We start from the raw sequence: 19,297 nt of genomic DNA on the forward strand, positions 1-19,297 counted from the left end.
TAATCCTTCGCGATAAACTGAACAGTCACCATCGAAAATTTGAAAAGGCACAAGAAACGACACCAACGAAAAAACCGGATGGGCACTACAAGGCTGAAGCAATTGTCGGCGTGTTTTAGTAGTTTATAAAGTACAGTATAAAATGCCTCCCTGGCCACCTGACCACCACCTGCAGCTAAAATAAACGGTTATGTTGCTATGCTTTATGTTACCGGCTGATCGTTTGTTACAACATCGGTCCCGCTAGTTGCCGGCCGGAGACTAAGCGCGGACAGCGCCGTCGTCGTCGTTCGACAACCCGCTCCCAACACGACGACGGTGGAAAACAAAAAGCATCCTTACGGCAGGGAACACAGGGCAATAATCGACGTCCGAGTGCTACCGTTTGTTTCCGGCCAACGTTCGTCGGGCCCGGTTTCGCGCGCCGTGATCAACGTACAACCGGGATATGAAAAATTGTTTATATGCAGTACACGTTCATAAATTGTCTCAGCATGCTGTTCCTGCGCATTTGATGCAGCAGTCCCCGGGTCCTTGGATACGCCGATGCTTCATGTGGGAAAATTGGAAATTTGTTCGAGTTAACCCGCACACCCGGGAATCTAAAAGGGCAACCAGTGCCAGTGTGGCATGGGAAAATCTAAAATGAAACCTAGAGCAAGCAAAAACAAAAATTACGAACGGCAGTAAAAATCTTTACTGTCATTCGGTCCTTGATGTTGGTTACCTAGTAACTCTCCCAGGTTGTTCGAGAGAATTTCAACGAATCTAAAAAAATCTAAAAAAATATGCTTGTTCATTTGAAGCAGTTTGATCTTAGGAGATGAAAGAGATTATGATAGTTGATCGGTGCGACATTGCATTTGTTTTCATTTGGCATCAATAGTTGAAGGTAGTGTTTCGGTTTCTACTTTCGTTTCAGTAATGTTCGATGTTGATATGTGTCTTGTAGAAAATATTGTTGAAAGGTGTTTCTACGATACTGCATTACTTACTTCATACTCGAAGCATTAGCTTTAATCAGGAGAAACCCCTTTGGACATGCAGTGACTTACCTAAAATGAGAAGAAAATGAAAAGTTTACTTCCAGATCCAGTAAAGGCTTCAGTAGGGAGCCTTCGACACGCAACATTATGATACGTAACCTTCTTTGTCACCTTGTTTGTACCAACATAGACTATGCTCGGGAGATTCGCCATTGCTTAAGCATGTTTGGCACATATGGCTCAAGCTAAACACTAGTCCCCGCTCAGGAACCGCCAGTGATAAGATTATGTTATCCTGACAAAAAGCACTACATTTCCTTCTACGTCTACAAAAGTTGCCAACCATTTGATACATCATTTTGGACACCGGACGTACGGAAACACGAAGACCACAAATTTCACGAACTTATTCGCAAAGCACTCCGCCAAATTCTGGGAGCTGTCAAAACCTGTACTTGTAAACACTAGCAAAAAACAAGTTTTAAACCACTCAGTTGCCAACAGAGGACGCTTCTGACACAAATCCATTTCGAACAAAACCTTTTGCAAACCGTTTTTCCAGGATAAATCAAATAAGAAGTTTTTACTTTCTAGAGTACAGCAACATTTTTCAGTTAATTTATCTTTTATATGTAAGGTTTTTGGTACCTTTTTCAACTCCAAAAGTCCATTTAGCGTTCAGTGAAATGCAAAAGACTTGAACACTAGTAGCTGAATTTTTATTCATAATTAAATTAGAGGGTTCGCTTTCAGAATTTAGAAATGAAATTCTAAGTGAAATGAGCGAAACGTAAAACTGCATACCGTAACCAATTTTCACTAATAAACATGCGTTTTTATTTTCTCTACCATCCGTGACTGTTGCCGTTACTCCGGGAATGCACAACACGCGGCAAGGGATCTTTCGCGTTTGCCTTTCTTCTTGCCCTTGCTCAGTTGCGAATTATTGCGGTCGAAGTGGTGGACCCGAGGACCACCGTCTGTGGCTCCCGAGGAAGCAAGGGTTCCGACAAAGCAAATGCAACATTCAAAAAGCAATCTACAGAAAAATGGTTTGCTAGCACAACCTCGTTTTTTTCTGCCTCTCTTCCGTCCACGCCGGGTTGCGAGGTTTTTGTTTCAGGTCAGCATCATCAACCCTTAATTATTAAAATTAAATTTAATGAAAGGAATCATTTCCATTTGAATTTTTCATTGCCCTTTCCGAGCGATGCTGTTTGGCGCGGTCTTTGCTGTGAAAAATCTCTCAAACACAGGACGGGGAAGAGCTGTGCTGGAGACTTTGTAAAGTGAAACAAATTTTCCTCTAAAGACTACCGTTCAAGCAACCAGCAGAGTGGCGAAAAATAACCGAAATTTGAATTGAAATTTCGACTACCACGTGGTAGACTTTAATTAGAAAGGAGTTTCTGTAGCTGTATCAATTGAACACCTTCTTTCCAGTGGCCACTTTGGCCAATTTGTGAATGCAAACGATCCTGATGGCGTTGTTATCGGTTAGTTCATTTCCGTTTTTCGCATCGCTTTGTCGCGCCCGTGGTCAAAGTGTGTTCATCAATCTTTCTTCAAAAAAGTCTTACAACAGCGGAATTCGGTTTGAGATGGTTGGCTAAGAAAAGTGACACTGATAATTGAATTCTTCAAATTTCCGGACCGACGCGCTTCAATTTCCTACCTTCGTCCGCTGGTGAGCCCTTTTCGAGAGAATAAAAAAGATATTCTTGGCGTTCACGTTCACCACGATGTACCATCGGCAGATGAAAAACGATTTCCATTGCTTTTCATGGGTGGTTTTTCCCTCTTTTTTGTAAATGCCTATCGTACCGTGAACTTCTATCAGTATCCGTCCTCGGTACATCTTTCATCCAAAGGCATCTTGTTCGGGCACGAAAATGAGAGATGAAAAATGCTATACAACAAAAAATCTGCTAGGCTAGGAAAATTCTCCCCGGCCGTAGCCGGGAAACAAATAGTGGAAACGACGCAAATGAGAAATAAATAGGTAACGATTGAGATCTTCTGGCGCGCTCTGGGATGCACCATGGAACAGGTTCAAGGAGACCGTTATCGCAGCGAGTCGTCTCGTTTGCGTTTGTGTTCTATTTGAAAGTGGAAAATTACTATTTACACAATTCTATGCGGGCATCAACACTGGGAAGGGAGCCGTCGCCGGAAAGAAGGACGACTTAAAGCATAACGACATCCTTTCCGGCCACTAGTTCTAACCTGCCGGGAGGACGTGTGAATGTCGTGCCAGTCGAACATTTATCAGACGTTGGAAACGTCCGGGACACATTCGCGTGCTTCCGGGAACGGCGACGAGGGAAGGCGAAAAAGTTTAATTGGGAAAGTTGTTGTTATTTGCTCAAGCATCAATAGGCTACCTGTGTGACGAACACGAGAGCCGTGTGGTGTGTGGCCATACCATACATTCTAAGGATCTCAGACGAAGCAGTTGGCTTCACTCACCAACGGAAAGGACATTCCATGTGAAACTTCGGACGATGGTAATCCACAAAACTTGTAATCTCACCCTCTCTCTCACTCTGTCTCTCTTTCTCCACGTGCCCAAAAGGAATAACGAACTGCCAGGGCATGCCAACGTGTGCATTGACTTTGCACATATCCTTACTGTAGGGATCGAGTATAGGGTAACAGAAAGATAAGGAATAGTAAAAGTAAAAAGAAGGCAGAGCGTAATGGAATCATAGTACGCCCCAACGGCATGCATATCAGGCAAGATCGCAAACGAGTTCAAATTCAAAATCAGGCGAAAAGCAGGGTGTCAGAAAATTCGAATAAGGCGAATTAGCGAGAGAAGCGAGAAGGAAAGAGAAGGATTAGGAACACGCGAGCCCCACTTGGGCTCGTCAGTCTTGTGGTATGTGTCGTAAAGAGAAGTGATCGATGGAGGATTACTTGAGGTAAACAGAAATAAAACTGTAGAAAATTGGACAAGGTGCAGCAGTTGTGTTTGAAAAGAACGGATGGGGCTCAACAGTCACGACACTTACCACAGTCGCTTTGTGCCGGTAAAAGGTGAGAGAAATTAGCACAACGACACAAACCGCACCGATCCAAGCCATTTCGAATGCAACACTTTTGCGCTCGTCTGGGTTTGCCAATGCGGCTAATCTTTAGTTGCATATTTCGACCTCCATGCCTAGCCTTTCCTTGCCAGGGCTTCCTCGAACGAAATTGAAACTCCCTCTCCCTTACAGTACATCCTGTTGTCCCTCCCAACCCATCATAGCAAGGACAGTCGTTATTTTAGCTAAAGATATCAAAACATATAAGCTTTTCCCAGTCAGTTCCCTGGAGTTGATTGCCAGGAAAGGAAGTCTCAAAGATGCACAATAAGCACAGCGTGGCACAGGAGGACAGGTGAAGGAGATACCCTGTCGCTTCCCCTCCCATCCCCACACATGGCGAAGTGTTCCCGAGTGGGAGCAGAAATACGAAAGGATTCACATTTAATTTAAGGCTTGAGTGCCTCCATGTGCTACGGTTGCAGAAAGTACACAAACATTCCTCGCTTCCATTCGTGTGCAGGAAACTGTCTCCCCCCCCCCTCCCTGTTCCCCATCGCCCCGATTCCCTCCATCACCATTGGCAATGAGGCTTGCGTCGGTTGAATTGAAATTGACATTCACTTAAACGTAAGCCTCCAAGTGGAAAACTCTTCGTTTTCGAGCCCGAGGATATCGTTTAAGCACCACTATTTTTATATTTGTTTGGTTTTTTTGTCCTTTTCACCGTACGGTTGCTAATCTTCCAGGCAGTGATTCGGTAACCGATCGACTTCTCAAATCGACGTTCGTTTGAGGTCGATTGAATTTAATTAAAACCCCGTATGCGAGAGGAAAATATTCTTTTCCCCCAGAGGATCAAACCAAGTGACTATTTGTTACGGAATCCCCGGGTGACCACAAATGGGGGGGGCTGAGAAATAATCAAGCCCCACCTTTCGTTGGGATGAATTCAACTTACCGTTTCGATTTTCGCTGTCGGCGGGTTTCATCTGGATCGGATGGTGCATCTGTAATGGTAAGGAAAAAAAAGAAAAAAGTGGTTAAAGCCATGCGGAAAATCACAGTCGTGAAGGGTGGAAATAATGTTGACCAACAGTTGAGCAGCACTGGTAGGTACGAAAACCTGCCAGATAAACCAACCAAACCAACAAACTTTGCTGAACACTAAACTGGACTAATTGGATTCTCCTCTGACAGCGATGAAATTAGTCCCGAAACATCAAACTACAAATGGATCCATTTTCCAAGCATCCACCCGCCCACTTCCCTCCCTCCGTTGGCTCGGTACAATTAGCATAATGGGCAATTTATGGAGTGAACAAGACGCGCGCGCGCGTTCGACAAACACAAAAACCGGCAGAATCCGATTAACGTACGGTCTCCGGTTACGGCTCGTTCTATCTCCCGGCTGGCTTCGCGTATGACGGACCGGAATAATTAGGAATTGATTTGGGGGGGCAGCATCTTCAGCTCGCAACGAGGCGCGATTTCGACGATGAGGTGGAAGGTGATGAAATCATCATCATAACTATTAGCACCCTTAAGACAAGCCGCGGTGGATTCGCATTACGCAAACCGAATGATTGGTTGGAATCGAGTTTCAGGCAACATTATTGGCCCGCACGATCTGTCATTAAAGGCCTTGAGCTTGGTGGTGTTTATTGTACACATAGGCAAAAATACACTCTCCAGCGAAGGCCTGGAGTGTGCCTTCGAGTGGTAGTGATAAAGCAAATATTTCCTTAATTAAAACTTTCTCTCCCATCTTTAACTTCCGGTTTTCTCCGGGATTCCTTGTCCGCTCGAGTGGCGACTTTCGGTGGCAGGTGTGGATGTAGTTATTCTTAAGTGGAAACCCAAAACTTCCCGCCCATCGGGCAACTCTTGGGCGACTACAATAAGTCACCGTACATACACAACATTTGTGTGCCTTACGATTCACGCTGGATCTTTGGTCCATTATATTTCTCCCCCCACCCTTCCGACAAGAACACCGACTTCCCGTAGCCATAAGTGACTTCTTATGTGTGTGTTTGTGCGGAAGAAAGCAACATCTTCAGAAAAGCTCTCCAAGTTCCCCGTGAGTGGTGGGTGAGTTTAGGCTAGTAGTGGAATAATTCCGAACTCCGGGGTAAGTGGTATTGTTTGTGAAGCAGGTCGCCGGATTCGGAATCCGGTATCCCGGGCCCGGGCGGGTTGTTATTTGACTTTGGCATTTGAGTACTTGAGAAGCACCCAAACGGGTTTTGTGGGGTGGAATAGTTTAAATGCAGTACAATCGTTTGAGTTTGTTGTTAACACTAGAATACATTGCTTTGGAAACTTGCCCGAATGCTTTTTAGGGGTCATTTTGACCCCTATTTTGAAAACGCTATAACTTCACCATTTTTGAAGATTTTTCAAATCCGTAAACTGTTACGTTTTAGTATATTTATTGACTATCTTTTGGCGTTTTTAATTTTTTGATGTACCACTTCACCATTTCGCTAGCTCGGTGTATAACAAAAAAGATCGTTATGAGTCGAATTTTAATCCTTTTCAACTTTTATTCTTTGAAAACGTATCATGTAAATTCCGAAAAAAAGTGTGCGCTACGATGTTGATATATTAGGCCACCTTTGAAAAATAATTTCATATTTTTAACTTAACAAATAACGCCACAAATTGATCTTGAAGATGTGGATTTTAACATTTTCCATAGGAAGTTTCCGTTCTGCGCTTTGTTCCGTTATTCCGTACGCGAGCGTTTCGAAGCGTTATGCGCGATGCGTTACTATGAGAATTGGCGTTATTTTTAATCTTTGCGGTCAATTTATGGAGTCATTTGTAATGACAAAAATACGATTTTATTTTTGAAATGTTGCTCAACACACTAACTTTCTAGCGCACACTTTTTTTTTAGATTGACATCAAAGATTTTGAATGAATAAAAGTTGAAAAAAACGCAATTTCAACCTTTTTTGCTATACACCGAGCTAGCGGAATTATGAAGAAATTCATCGAAAAACCAAAAACGTCAAAAGATAGTTAACAAATATACTAAGAAGTACCAGTTTACGAATTTGAAAAATTTTCAAAAATAGTGAAGTTATAGCGTTTTACAAGTAGGGGTCAAAATGACCCCTAAAAAGCATTCTAGGTATAGTCACGTTGGTTCTCGGAACTGGTCGAACAGAAAAATCTGAAATTTTTGTTTTAGATATAACTTTGGATTTTAAGAAAAGCCTTATTTTTTTTTGTAAAAATATTCAGCCGTTTTCGAGATATTAAAATCGAAAACTGCGTCGGGGTCAAAATGACCCCAGTTTGGATTCTAGTGTTAAGAGGGTGGCATGCTTCGTTATGTAAATTTTGCTTCCATTTACGATTTTTGTGAAGTGCGAAACGTCTGTTTTGAAGATTGTGTTCCTAAATTTCCTGTTTCAAAATGTGTTCAAAAGTGTTTCAAAAAAGGTAAAACTATATATAATCAATGGAGTTTCATACCTTTTAATTAAAGAGCAAAGTAGAATCGTGTATTAAATCAAGACTCCACCATTTTGTCCCGGATCCTTTTGCCCCATGAGGCATTCGAATAGCGTCACCAACAATATTTCCGTCGAATGCTTCATCGATACGGCTTCATACAGGGTCGCGTCAACGAAGTCACACAAAGAGGCCAGCTTTGCAATAATAATACATTCGAGAGACTTCAAGCCTCCTGGAAACCACCCGACTCGATGCTCGTTCGAAGACCGTCCACTATTTTGTTGCTCGTTGGTCGTCTATAATGTATCCTTCTCGGTTTCCCGGTGCCGTCGATCGATAGCTGGTTCCTAGCGAATGCACGATGGACAGTCGAGTCCTTACTGACCTATCATTCACCACGAGAATCGATGCAGGTGTGCGGGTCGGTTCAATTTGTGTCCTGCTTGGCCTCGGCTCGATGATGGTTGACGAGCCGTAAATAATGCACACTGAAGGCATGATTGGTCAATAATTGAACCAGTCTGGTCGTAGAATTGACTGTTGGTCTTCCAATTTCTAAGACGGTACGATTCACTCAAATTGCACCACTTCCGTTTTGATTGGGAATTTGGAAAATGAAACTAATTTTAAAACCATTCCTTTTCAGTAAAAAGGACACATTGAGTCGTTGAGGATTGAGTTGAAGAATTTAGGAACTAATATAATTTGATTTTGGCTAACTCGTAAACAAATAAAAGAGCCACTTGAGCCACAGTATCCTTTTGGTTTATTTAACACTTGTGACAGTGAAACTCACGGTCACTTTCGTTACCAAAAACCAAACAAAAAACCAGAATCCACCGGAATAAAACTAGAACATATTCTCAGCACGTCCAACTAGATTGGCTTTCAATCGTTCTCTTCAACACACGCCCTGCAAGTGATGCAATAAATTTGATGGAATTTAGACAGCATCACGATATCGCTTAAATTGATCGCCTAACGAGGTTTACACTTCTTTTATTGGCGAAAGTGCGCACCAAGCACCGCTCCTCTACCAACCCCGTGCGCGCCCCAAAACATCAGGGTGACATCGTTCATGAGGAGTTTGGATTTGGACACCGCGATCACATTCATTTGCTCCTTTCCGTCCGCCAAACATTCTAATCCATAAAATTTAAACCCATCCATCCACCACCCTTTAATCATCCATCACCCCCCCCCAACCCTTGGCGCAAAAGCGCATTGTGAAGAGGCGCACGTGGACTGCATCCTCGATCAAGTGCTGGAGTGGAGATGATGGTGGTCAGTCGAGAAGCGGCAACGGCAGAGAGATGGATTCTGAAATGATTCAATTAAGGGTTTCGATGGCGGTAACGAACGATAGAAACCGATGAAAATTGGCACATGGCACCGCGTTTGGGCGAACACTTCGTTGTAGAACCGGAGGACTTTTCGCAGATGGAAAGAGATAGTAACGTCCACAAACAGGATACCATGTGTCGGCTTTGGATGAAGTATAAAATATGAAAACAGTACGCACACACACACACCGAGGGGGGTGGTTTATGTTTCGCGTACCTTTCCGCGAGAGTTAACCTTCGCACAGCCGATGGCCGCGTTTCGTAATTAGGCGCTGGTGAGGATCGGCCGTCGTTTCACCTGAGTGAGTCAGCCTCGAAGCTCTCTGGCGGCCACAAATACGCCAAACATAAACCCCACCACCCGGACGCCCGGTGAGGCTCTTAATTAAGTTCGAACGACGCACAACTGACGCACAGCGACCTATCGTACCTACCGGGTGTGTCGGGAAAATATATCACAACCGAATGCGCGCCCGTTTTCGCGCCATGCGAGCTTCAAAAAACCACCCATTTCCGGTCTATCAACGTCTTTATCGTCTTTAAACTGCATCATCATCATCATCACCATGATCATCATGGAGTACCGCGGCATCGGTTGGAGTAGCGCGATGGTGTCATGGAAAGTCAAGGCACACACACACACCTCTTCCCCGAATCGTGGCTGCCAGAACGACGATCATTATTCTCGTTAAAGGCGCGCTCACTGCGCCATCGTTAAAATGCCTTTCCATCAGGATTGTGGCACTTCATTACACCATGCACGGGGAGGCCAACTACGACGCACCGAACTAACTCGGGATCCTTCCATCCTTCAAGTGCTACACGTACACACGATTGCCTGAGTACCTAAATGCACTACCCTCCCACCAGGTAGCACGCCACGCCATTTATATTTACCACCACTTTTGGGGAGGTTTAATGTGTCAACTGTGCTACATAAAATATCCATTCGCCTCCACGTCTCGCGATGGGGAAAAGTAGGAAAATTTTAGATGCACCAAACGGGCGTTTGAACGGGAGTTCGTTCCTTCTTTTTTGCGTCCACAGCTCCCCACAGCTGCGTGGTTCCTTTCCCACGTGTTTTATGCACCTTCACAGTGAGCTGAGGCAATGATTTATGAAACAAACAAGAAGGGGCCCACAGTTATCGAGATACAATCGAAGCCCGGGGTGGTGGTTTTGCTCTTTAAAAACCCCAAGGACATTATGGCGCAGGTGGAAGGAAGCTTTTAATAAAACGCCTTCAACTTAAACTGTTCGCCATGTGCAACCCGAACCGGGTCGATCTTCCGGAACGTTTCTTCCCATGGACGATGGAAATTTATTACTTTCCCGAACCGTTCCGTCCCCGGGCCACCCGGAAAAGCCACAGGTGAACCACGTTGGGTAAGTGCTTGTGCATCGTTAAGGTGATCAAACTATTCATGCTAGTAACTTGCCACAATCTCTCGTTAGAGGGCCTCTGGAAAACTTATTTACCCGTCCCGTCGTTTTTCCGATATGTTGTCAATCTTTTTTTTAATGAGTCATTTAGTAGTTGACGAAGATTGTTATGTTTCGCTTGTTCGAAGAAACCATCGAAAAGATCACGGTACAAGAGAAACTCTTACCCGGATAAAACACTCCATCATAAAACTAGGGAGTGCTCTTATTAAAATAAGGGACTACTCTCAAGGGCTAATTAAGCTTGGAAACAGCTGTTTTGCTTCCAACGGGAAACTTTAGCCATTCTGTAAACGCTTTCTTCTAGACAAGTTGAGAAAGAAGACGGTGCAAGAAGTTGTGCCTTTTCCAAGCGGACTTCGGAGGGATGGTTTTCACCTTAAGGACCTACGATATAGGGCGACGTTATATGAAACAAGATTGCCAGGTAAGGACGTTCGAAACACACGCTCTTCAAGTGACGTTGCGTATTTCACTCGGAAAGGGTAAGCAGCATGCTTACGAACGGTATTTTAAATTTTAATTAATAGATCACGCCTCTCTAGCGCCACCGTTGCTGGTTGGAGGCTTGGATAGAAATATTTACAGGCATACACCTGCAATAAAAATACACGAATGGGTGAATAACATCCTCGCTAAGCACGATTGCTTCGGAATGCATGCTTGATACTTTCACGCCCGTCTTTGACAGGCGTCACCCCAATGAGCACTCTTAGGGTTCGTTAAACGTTAAGGTGGGGATGGCTTTTCATTTCCCTGAAACGGTAGCTTTGTAAGCTTGGAGGGCGTTTGTGGAACTTATATGTGAATAAATAAATAGTGTGAGTGGCATTTGACAAATGACAAATGCGTCCCATCTCCTTTCCATTTCCAGGATAAGGCTCAAGGCCAAGAAGGCTACTGAACAAAAATACACAAACACACATTGGTGTGCTGGTGCTGGAAAATCGATCGTTAAAAAGGAGTCTCTCACCTGGCACGGTTCTCAAGCGTCTTTTGCCGGAAACAATTCACAGAAAACGAGCTTATGAAAGGATTAAAATGGAAAATACCCATCGGCTTAGAAGCCAATTATGAGGTCACATTGGGAAAAATGTATGTGTGTGTGTTCACAGATGCAGATGAGCTCTGCTTCTATGTGGCCAAACCAGGCAGAGGTTTCTCGAGAGTGGTGGACGCAGTGCAGTGCTGCTTTCGAAACGCAACAGGTCCGATGTCCAGCCGGAGAATATCCTTGAGTCACAAGTCACCGTACCTACTCGCTCCGTGCTCCAGCTGTCACCGAACCTGTCCTTCCGGCGTGCACAAAACACTGAAGCTTCAAAACGGCCAGCAGCGTGTGTGTGTGTGTTTCGCCCCAGCCCGAAGTGCCGGTCAGTTTTTGCAAACGATCGAGAAAGGCGCACGACGACGATGATTTTGTAGCATAATAATCGGTTCTCCATCCACGGCCATCCGGCTGGATTTCAAACTACCAGAGGCAGGGACACACTCCGAGTTGAAGAGAGTCAGTCAACGCAAACGGTTCGACCCGAGTCCCCGGCAACAGCCTCCCCGGGCCTGGCACCAGCATGGCATCGCCCGAATCGAAATATAAATACGAGACAGATTAAATTCAATTAGACCTTCGCTACGGATCTCGGAGTCCCCCGAGCCGGTGGACTTGAGAAATCTCACACACGGCACTCCGACGAACCCGTGTTGGAATCGGCACGTACGACAGCACCGACACGACGTCTGCTGCAGGCCACACCACGATCCCTCAGGGGTTTTCCCCAACCGGGCAGCTGTCGGGAAAGTCGAGTGTTGTTCGAGACGGTTTGCGAAATACGCTTGCACAATACCGGATTGTACACAATTACTGATTCCACCTGCAGCACCTTCATGTCCGGAGTTGGCGCTCCAATCCCCTGCTCTTCTATCCCATCCTCAGGCAACCGGCTCGGGCCACGAAGTGTTGCCTTCAATCCTCGAATCCCACACAGGATTAACAGGATTTCTATCACCACAAGGCTTATCCCTTTTTCGCACCCCCTCCCCTTCCACGTTCCTCGCGGCGAATCCGAACCGACACACCGAGGGACCGCCTGAATTCGAACGTAATGCCAACATCATGTATGCATAAAAGATTTCTGCTTGATGATTGCTTCGGCGGGGATTAAGCCATGAAAAAAATGCACCATACACCAAAAGGCAAACCGAACAACAACAAAAAAAAAAAGGAAAAACGGAAGGGAAAACAAAATCGCAAACACTCCCTCCTCCTGGCGGAACCTGGGACTGTCCAAATTCTCTGACGTTCGTTGCCGCCATTGGATGTTTGTTCTCCGTTTTGACTCCATTACTTCTTCCACCCTGCGTCAAATCGAAGGATCAGTGTTCTGTTTGTTCCTACCGACCTCCCTCCCCTTTCGTTGGCAAGAACAATGGTTGCCGGCCGTTCATCAGTGGTCGACTCGTGTCTAGACTATCTCTCCCTGCAGGATTCGCACTCTAGAACACACTCCAGCTCCACTTGGCTTTCACGGTGCGGAGTTATCCTCGAGGTCTCCGTGAAGTGTTATAGCTGTTAATTCCCTCACCTGGGAGATATAAAAATGAATTTTAATGGCGCACCGGAAGCGGAAGTGCTCGGTGTGGGTGGAATCGATGGTTTCATGCAGGCTCCAGCTTCCTGACGAAAAACATGCCACGACTCCCTCTTTAAACGAAACGAGAGAAGTTCGATCGAACGCTGCCCGGCCTCGACTTCTGGACCGTGCGGTTTTTCGGCGAATCGTGTGTTGATGCAAAACTCCCTTTTTAAGAATTATCACCTCCTGTTGTGACAATTGCTGCCAAGGGTACACTTGCAGATATCGCGTAGGAACCGCTCCCGAAGAACGCTTCCAGCGGAGTCGGGGAATCCTATTCCGACGTCCATTACCCGACGGCGTTGAGTTCGGTGTGGGACACGATCCACTTGGCGCTCGTGAAGAAGAAAATAATTGCACGATTATGACACCGAGCGCAACGGAGGAAGGTTCCTTCGGTTCCAAGGGGGACCCGGCGGGAGAAAGAGTTCTTAAGTTGTGCTCATTTTCTTCGGCATTATCGACCCCATTACCAGCGGAAAAACCCAGACCCGGGCTACCAGCGTCGTCCCTTTGCGATTGCAGTAATTTCTGCCCTCGTATCGTCTGCCTGCCAAACTGTATAATGGCTTCATTTGGGACTGTGGCCGACGCCGGCGGTTATGGTTCCGTGTGCCAGACTGTGATGCGCTTTTTCGGGTGGCGAGAGAGAGAGAGAGAGAGTGCTACAGCACATCGTTGTTGTGTTGTGGCTTGTGATTTGAACCTTTCAGTTCCCTATTATCGCTCCGGCATCGTTCCAGCACTTCTTGCCAGCAGCAGGCTGCTTCTGCATGATGAGGAGTTGGAAGTTTAAATAAATTCAGCATACACACATCCCTCCGCTTTCCCATGGATTTCAGAATTTCTACTTTCGCTTCAACAGCTGGCCGGTAGTAGATAAGGGACCTAATATGACAAAATGCCGCAAGTTATGTGTGGCTCTTTGATGGGCCTTTGGGTCTGGTGGTTCGGATCGAGAAAATCGATGAAATCTTTAAAGATATAGCCCCAGTTTATTTTTGTTGCTGTTCAAGCGTGTCATGCGATTTTCTCAATATTAGTTGGTACATACAGCACCAAAGCATGGTAACATCTTTACATTCAAATATCTTCCTTGCCGTATTTTGATTTCGAATGAACTAAGTTGTTCTCATTTTAACGCCGCTCAAAAGTTTCGCCACAGCTGACGAAATGACTGGCAGCAGCGAAGGAAAGAACGAACCAACTCACCAACCACCACCACCAGCAGCTGATAAAATTAGAACGTAATCGTTTTTCAACAGCTAAATTTATCGCAAATTACTCTTCAATCTTTGCACGGTGTGTGGTGCTTCATCCAAGCGCGGCGTCAACCTTCGAAACGTCTACCCGTTTTTGCGCCAAAAGGTATGCAACCGGTGCAGCACACACGATCGGCCGATCAAACGGGCGGCAGTGTTGCCAGAAAGTGGGAAAGTAGATGAAACCGAAAAACCGTAACTTTTAAGAGGAGGAGGTGGAGCAGAGAAGCTGATGGCATGCCACAAATTGGGGAGGACAAGGGGTGGGGGAAAAGATGCCACACGGATGAAGGGGCAGCAAACTATGTTCTATGGCAAATTTGTCGCATTCAAGCAAGTCGGTATTCAAATGAATCTTTGAACCTACCATCCTATCTTTTGCAACGAAGCAGTAGAGGGAGCGAGTTTTCCCCATCCTTGGAGCTTTTCCGTGAAGCTGGAAATGTTTGAACGAGCGAGAGAGAGAGTCCGGACGAGTTAATGAAAATGCATTTAGGTGTCATTCATCTTATCCGCTTTCCGGGGGTTCTCTACCAGCCCGGAATCGGCCCCGGTACTATTTATAACGTTGCACAGCGTTCTAACAGCGTTGGCATTCAAGCATATGGCGCTCTGCAGGCCTTCTGGTGGTGAATGCTTTCATTTCCCCGGCTTTTTCCCCGGAGCAACCCCAGGAGCATTGGGGGGGTTTTATTTTGGCTTCGGGAAAAGATCCTTTTGTGGAAGAAAGTATGTGGCCCCGAATGCTTAGCAGTTCACCGTGCACTGCAGTGGTCATTTCTTTTTCAAATGGCGCAATGGCAGAAGTGAAGTGTATTTGGAAACTTCGGTCCCAATATCTGAGATGCTGTATGAATGACGTGTCTAAATTTTCTGCCATTTTTATCCCGGCACCCTGGAATCTGATTGGAAACAAAGTTGTTCGTGGGTTTGCCGTCAATCACCCTAACGTTAGGAGTAAAGGAAAAACCCCTGCGCTGCCCTTTTAAACCCGTACACAATTTCACCGATTTGCTTCAGTGAATGAGGCGGATGGTCATTAAAAATTCTCTTGCGCTAAAGTCGGCAGCCAACTGCTCGCCTAACAGCTGCGTCAACACATACGTCGTCGTCGTCGTCGTCGTCGTCGGGATTTGGGACACTAACGGCGTGTGTGTGGAAAGCAATTAATTTTCAGCTTGTGCCATCCATCTCCCGGCACGCGCATAAACACGTTACTCTCGTTTGTTCCGTCCGAATGACCACTGGACTGGGTTGACCGGCAAAGCATCCGGCAATGTGCTCTCCACACCTCCTTTGACAGGAAGAGCAGGTTGTGTGCAGCGGAACATCATCCTCTCTTCCGGTTCGTTACCACCACGGAGGATTATCGCGTCCATGGTATGCGAGGACGTCCGGGAAGGACTCCGGGAACGGCGGATGACATCACACAGCAGAATGGATAAAGCCACGCCAAGCGGGACGTCCGTCCGGTCGGCAGAGATCGGTCCACGGTGTGCCCGCTGCCGGGTCGGACGCTAAACACTCACTGGTGGCAGTGTCTGGTGATAGCACTGATTACGAGTTTAAACGATTATGATTATGTAAATTGAAAATAATAGATCGATTAAAGTTTAATTTCCCACAGCTTCGATGAATTTTACAGTTTGTTGCGCCCATCGACGCCATGTTGCGGAACTATTCCGATCCTGGGGAGGGATGGCTAATCGCACCGAACAGCCGCTAATTGCTTAATTCGTTTAGAGGCCGCTGAGCGGCTTACACACACCGACGCACGCGGTGCTGATGATCCGACGAGGTTTCCCCGAAGGGGAAAGGGCACACGAGAGAGCCTTTTCAGGTTTTTCAATTTTTGTTATTGAAACACAATTAACAGCAGATTTATGGTCGTTACACGCAATTGAACAGTCCATTAACATTGCCACCGACACCGACACCCACGGGGGAGGAGTTGCAATGTTGCACTTTCGAGGACTTTGTGGTCGATTGGAACAAGGATTTAAACATGTCAAACTACTTACGGGAGAGGGATGAAAATCTAATGAGTATTGCATGGATTTTATTGCCTCTTCTGACGCTTTATCCATCCCTGGTTGCTAACCTAGGAGCTCCGGTTTTTAATAACATATTCCAAGAACGAGATGAGCCTATAAGCTCCCCCTGAAGATACGAGCATTGTGCGAAGCACTCTAATTTGAAACACGATGCCTTGTACTTCGTCACCTTGATTTTGCAAGAGCGACGCCTGTCAAGAAGTCTTTGAAATCCACTCGCACCATTATTCCGTCCATCAGCTAAGCCCTAAATCGTGTCGTTTTCTTACTTCGAGGAACACTGAAACTAGAGCCGTGAGAGGTATCTAAATAGATCGGTGTTGCTTCGGTGAACCGAAAACACATACAACCTCCGGATCTGAGCTCCCGGGGCATTGTGATTCCCTGAGGTGGCGAAAAAGCTTTTTGCAAACTAGGATAAGAGATGATTCTCTTTACCTTTTTTTTCCTTTCGTCACCGTCTTAATGCAATGGGGACCTTCCTGCTTCCTGCTTTACTCGTCCTCTACTCGAAGGCTTCCACTTTCAGCAGCATTTCTTCCCGCACGCATTGACGTTCTTTTGATGAACCAGAGCTGAGGGAAAGGCGCTAATACACCTCCCCGCCGATGGCATCGTTTCGACGCGGTTCTAGGTTATCTCAATCACCATTTCGAGTTTTCAATGCTTTTTGCCAGCTGCCGGGTGTGTGTTGGAGTCTGCCGATGTGTGGTGTGTAAATAGAGCTAGGCACTCCCGAGGAAGCTGATCGAAGCGAATCAACGGCTCGAACCGGGAAATCAGTGCTTTTCACAGATTAAAGAACGTCTAGGGGATGTGTCTGCTCTCGTGCCTCTCCAATGGCGGTGTGTATTAATATAACATTACAGCCGAGAAGAACACAGAAAAAAAGACGAATCGAATGAACATAGAAACCATACCCGGGGAGGGTGAGTTCAAAAGAAGGGAGCAAGAACGTCGACGTGGGACGACATTTCGAACAACCCGCAGGATTTCAAAAAAATTGAACTACTTTGAAGTGGATAGAGCAAAAAAAAAAAAATATTATGTTCATATTCAAACACTCTACCAGCGTCTCTCTTCGTCCGCCAATCACAATTTGGCCTCAGTTCGCGCGCGCCGTAAATGGTTCTGGGGAGACTTTTCCGTTTTGCGTTCAACCAATGCGACCTTCCATAGTTCGATCATGGTACGGTGCCGCTGGCGTCGCAGGGCATACTACACGCCCGGGACGTAAGTATGTTACTGACTCAAGCACATTCATCGATGAATCGATGAGCTTTGATTATGGTTGGAGTTTTCCGAAACGTGAAAATCGCTGCCGCTCGTTGATGTGCTGTGCTCGGGTGTGAGAAACTCAACGGGGAGGCGGATCGGATCATCAACCGGCGGCGCCGATGGGAAATGGGATGTAGATTTTCAGAGCGCCCGGAACGGAAGTAAACAATCTGCAGAGCTTCTAGTTTTTACCCGATGGACGAACGGGAAAAACACTAAATGAGCAAAGAGGAACGCGTCGCCAGGAGGGAGAAGTCGGACGATAACTTTCTGCACACACACACGAAAGCGTTAGTGTTGAAACTTCGAAAGCGCTTCGGAAAGCGGAAAACAAAACGAGGTCGTGTCCTATGTGTCGGGTTTCTGTAATGTTTTCAGAGCCAACCTCATTCCGGGCTCGGAGCTAAGCTTCGAGTACGCCATGCGACGGGAAAACATACTCCGACTTCGATTGTTCCCGGTGCTTTGATGATGGTCGGTTGTGAAAGTATGACATGCCATCGACAAACTTTTCAATATTTGCTTTTTAATAATGACAGGGAATATGTTTCGATTTTTACCCCATCCACTCGGCACGGAAAACACAACAACAAGGAAGACCCGCCAGTGACTGCGAGGCGAGGTGATTGGATTTTCCTTGTGCTCGTACCGCGACCTCCAAGAGCGACTCTGAATGCGGTTGGTTGTTTTTTTTTCTACTCTTTTCATTCTCATCGTACCACCAAACCTTTCTCGGGCTCAGCTTTTCCCGACATCTGATTGCTGTACATCGCACAAAGCAGTCTCCTCCCCTCCCGGGGGCTAGGAAGGAAAGCCAGGGACGTCCTGTAATGATGGGCAAAGTTTCAATATGGAAAAACATAACAATTTGACGACACCACCCAACTCGCAACTGGCGCCAACTCCGCGCTAGGGTTCCCTTCCTGGAGTCACCTGGAGCCGCGATGGCGCGTTTCCTTTTGTGAAGTAAACCACACACACACACACACAAACACACCGGGGTGAAGATAACCCGACGCGGGTGTGTGCTTAGGGAGCCTGACAGCAGGAAATAAAAATCGATAATCATGAATTATTGAGAGCGCGCTTATTCTCGTCAAGCCGCTCGGAAAAGTTATGTTTTTGTTCATGTCTTTTTTGCTGATAGAACAGCCGGTGGGGTGTCATTGCTGTATAAAATGGTGGACTGAGATTGACTGAAGAACCTCTGCGTATGGGAAAACAGCGTTTACAGGTTCGCGGAACATATGCAAACACCGAAGGACCGTGTCATCAACTAAACTTGTGCTTCGCGTGGCAAAAACAGTGTAAAGTGAATCCTTTTTCACGTGATGAAGCTTTTGATGTCTTCTGTGTATACACTCCTGGGAGCTCTCTCGTGGCCAGTGAATGCCCCTGGCAGCCTTTTCCGATGCGATGGAACACACACACACATACAGCCATCGAAGCTGAGTGATTGTCGTTTAAAATTTTCGTGAAGTGTCATGAGCGCGCGTTTGCTTAAAAGGGTTTGCGAATGGCACAGGACAGGTATGAAGTAGTGAAGCATCGTTGGGGGCGTGTGCTTGATTTGATGCAGTGCTCTTCTTTTTTCCAAGATCTTTGTGTCCTACGCAGCACCAGGAGCCTCCATTAGTTCAATGCTTCAACATGTCAATATTATGAAGTGATCTTGGAGCTCCATGTTTGGAGTGTTTCGAGGCTTAACATTTGAGTGACCTAAATTTGATAAGAGCTTTCATGATTCATATAAAAAAAGCTTCAAGTATTACGCTTGGAAACCGCACTAAATATAGTA

General features: G+C 46.0%; 1 protein-coding gene across 3 annotated transcripts in view; it reads right to left on the minus strand.

Annotated features, from left to right (window-relative positions):
- Positions 1 to 19,297, minus strand: part of LOC131267075 (CUGBP Elav-like family member 2) — a 114,411-nt gene that overhangs the window by 72,816 nt on the left and 22,298 nt on the right. For all 3 annotated transcript variants that reach the window (XM_058269834.1, XM_058269833.1, XM_058269832.1), the window contains exon 4: positions 4,977 to 5,025. In XM_058269834.1, the coding sequence (XP_058125817.1) occupies positions 4,977 to 5,025 (49 nt within the window). The remainder of the gene's footprint in view (positions 1 to 4,976; positions 5,026 to 19,297) is intronic.

This window comes from Anopheles coustani, chromosome 2 (assembly GCF_943734705.1).
Source record: "Anopheles coustani chromosome 2, idAnoCousDA_361_x.2, whole genome shotgun sequence".
Lineage (NCBI taxonomy): Eukaryota > Metazoa > Arthropoda > Insecta > Diptera > Culicidae > Anopheles > Anopheles coustani.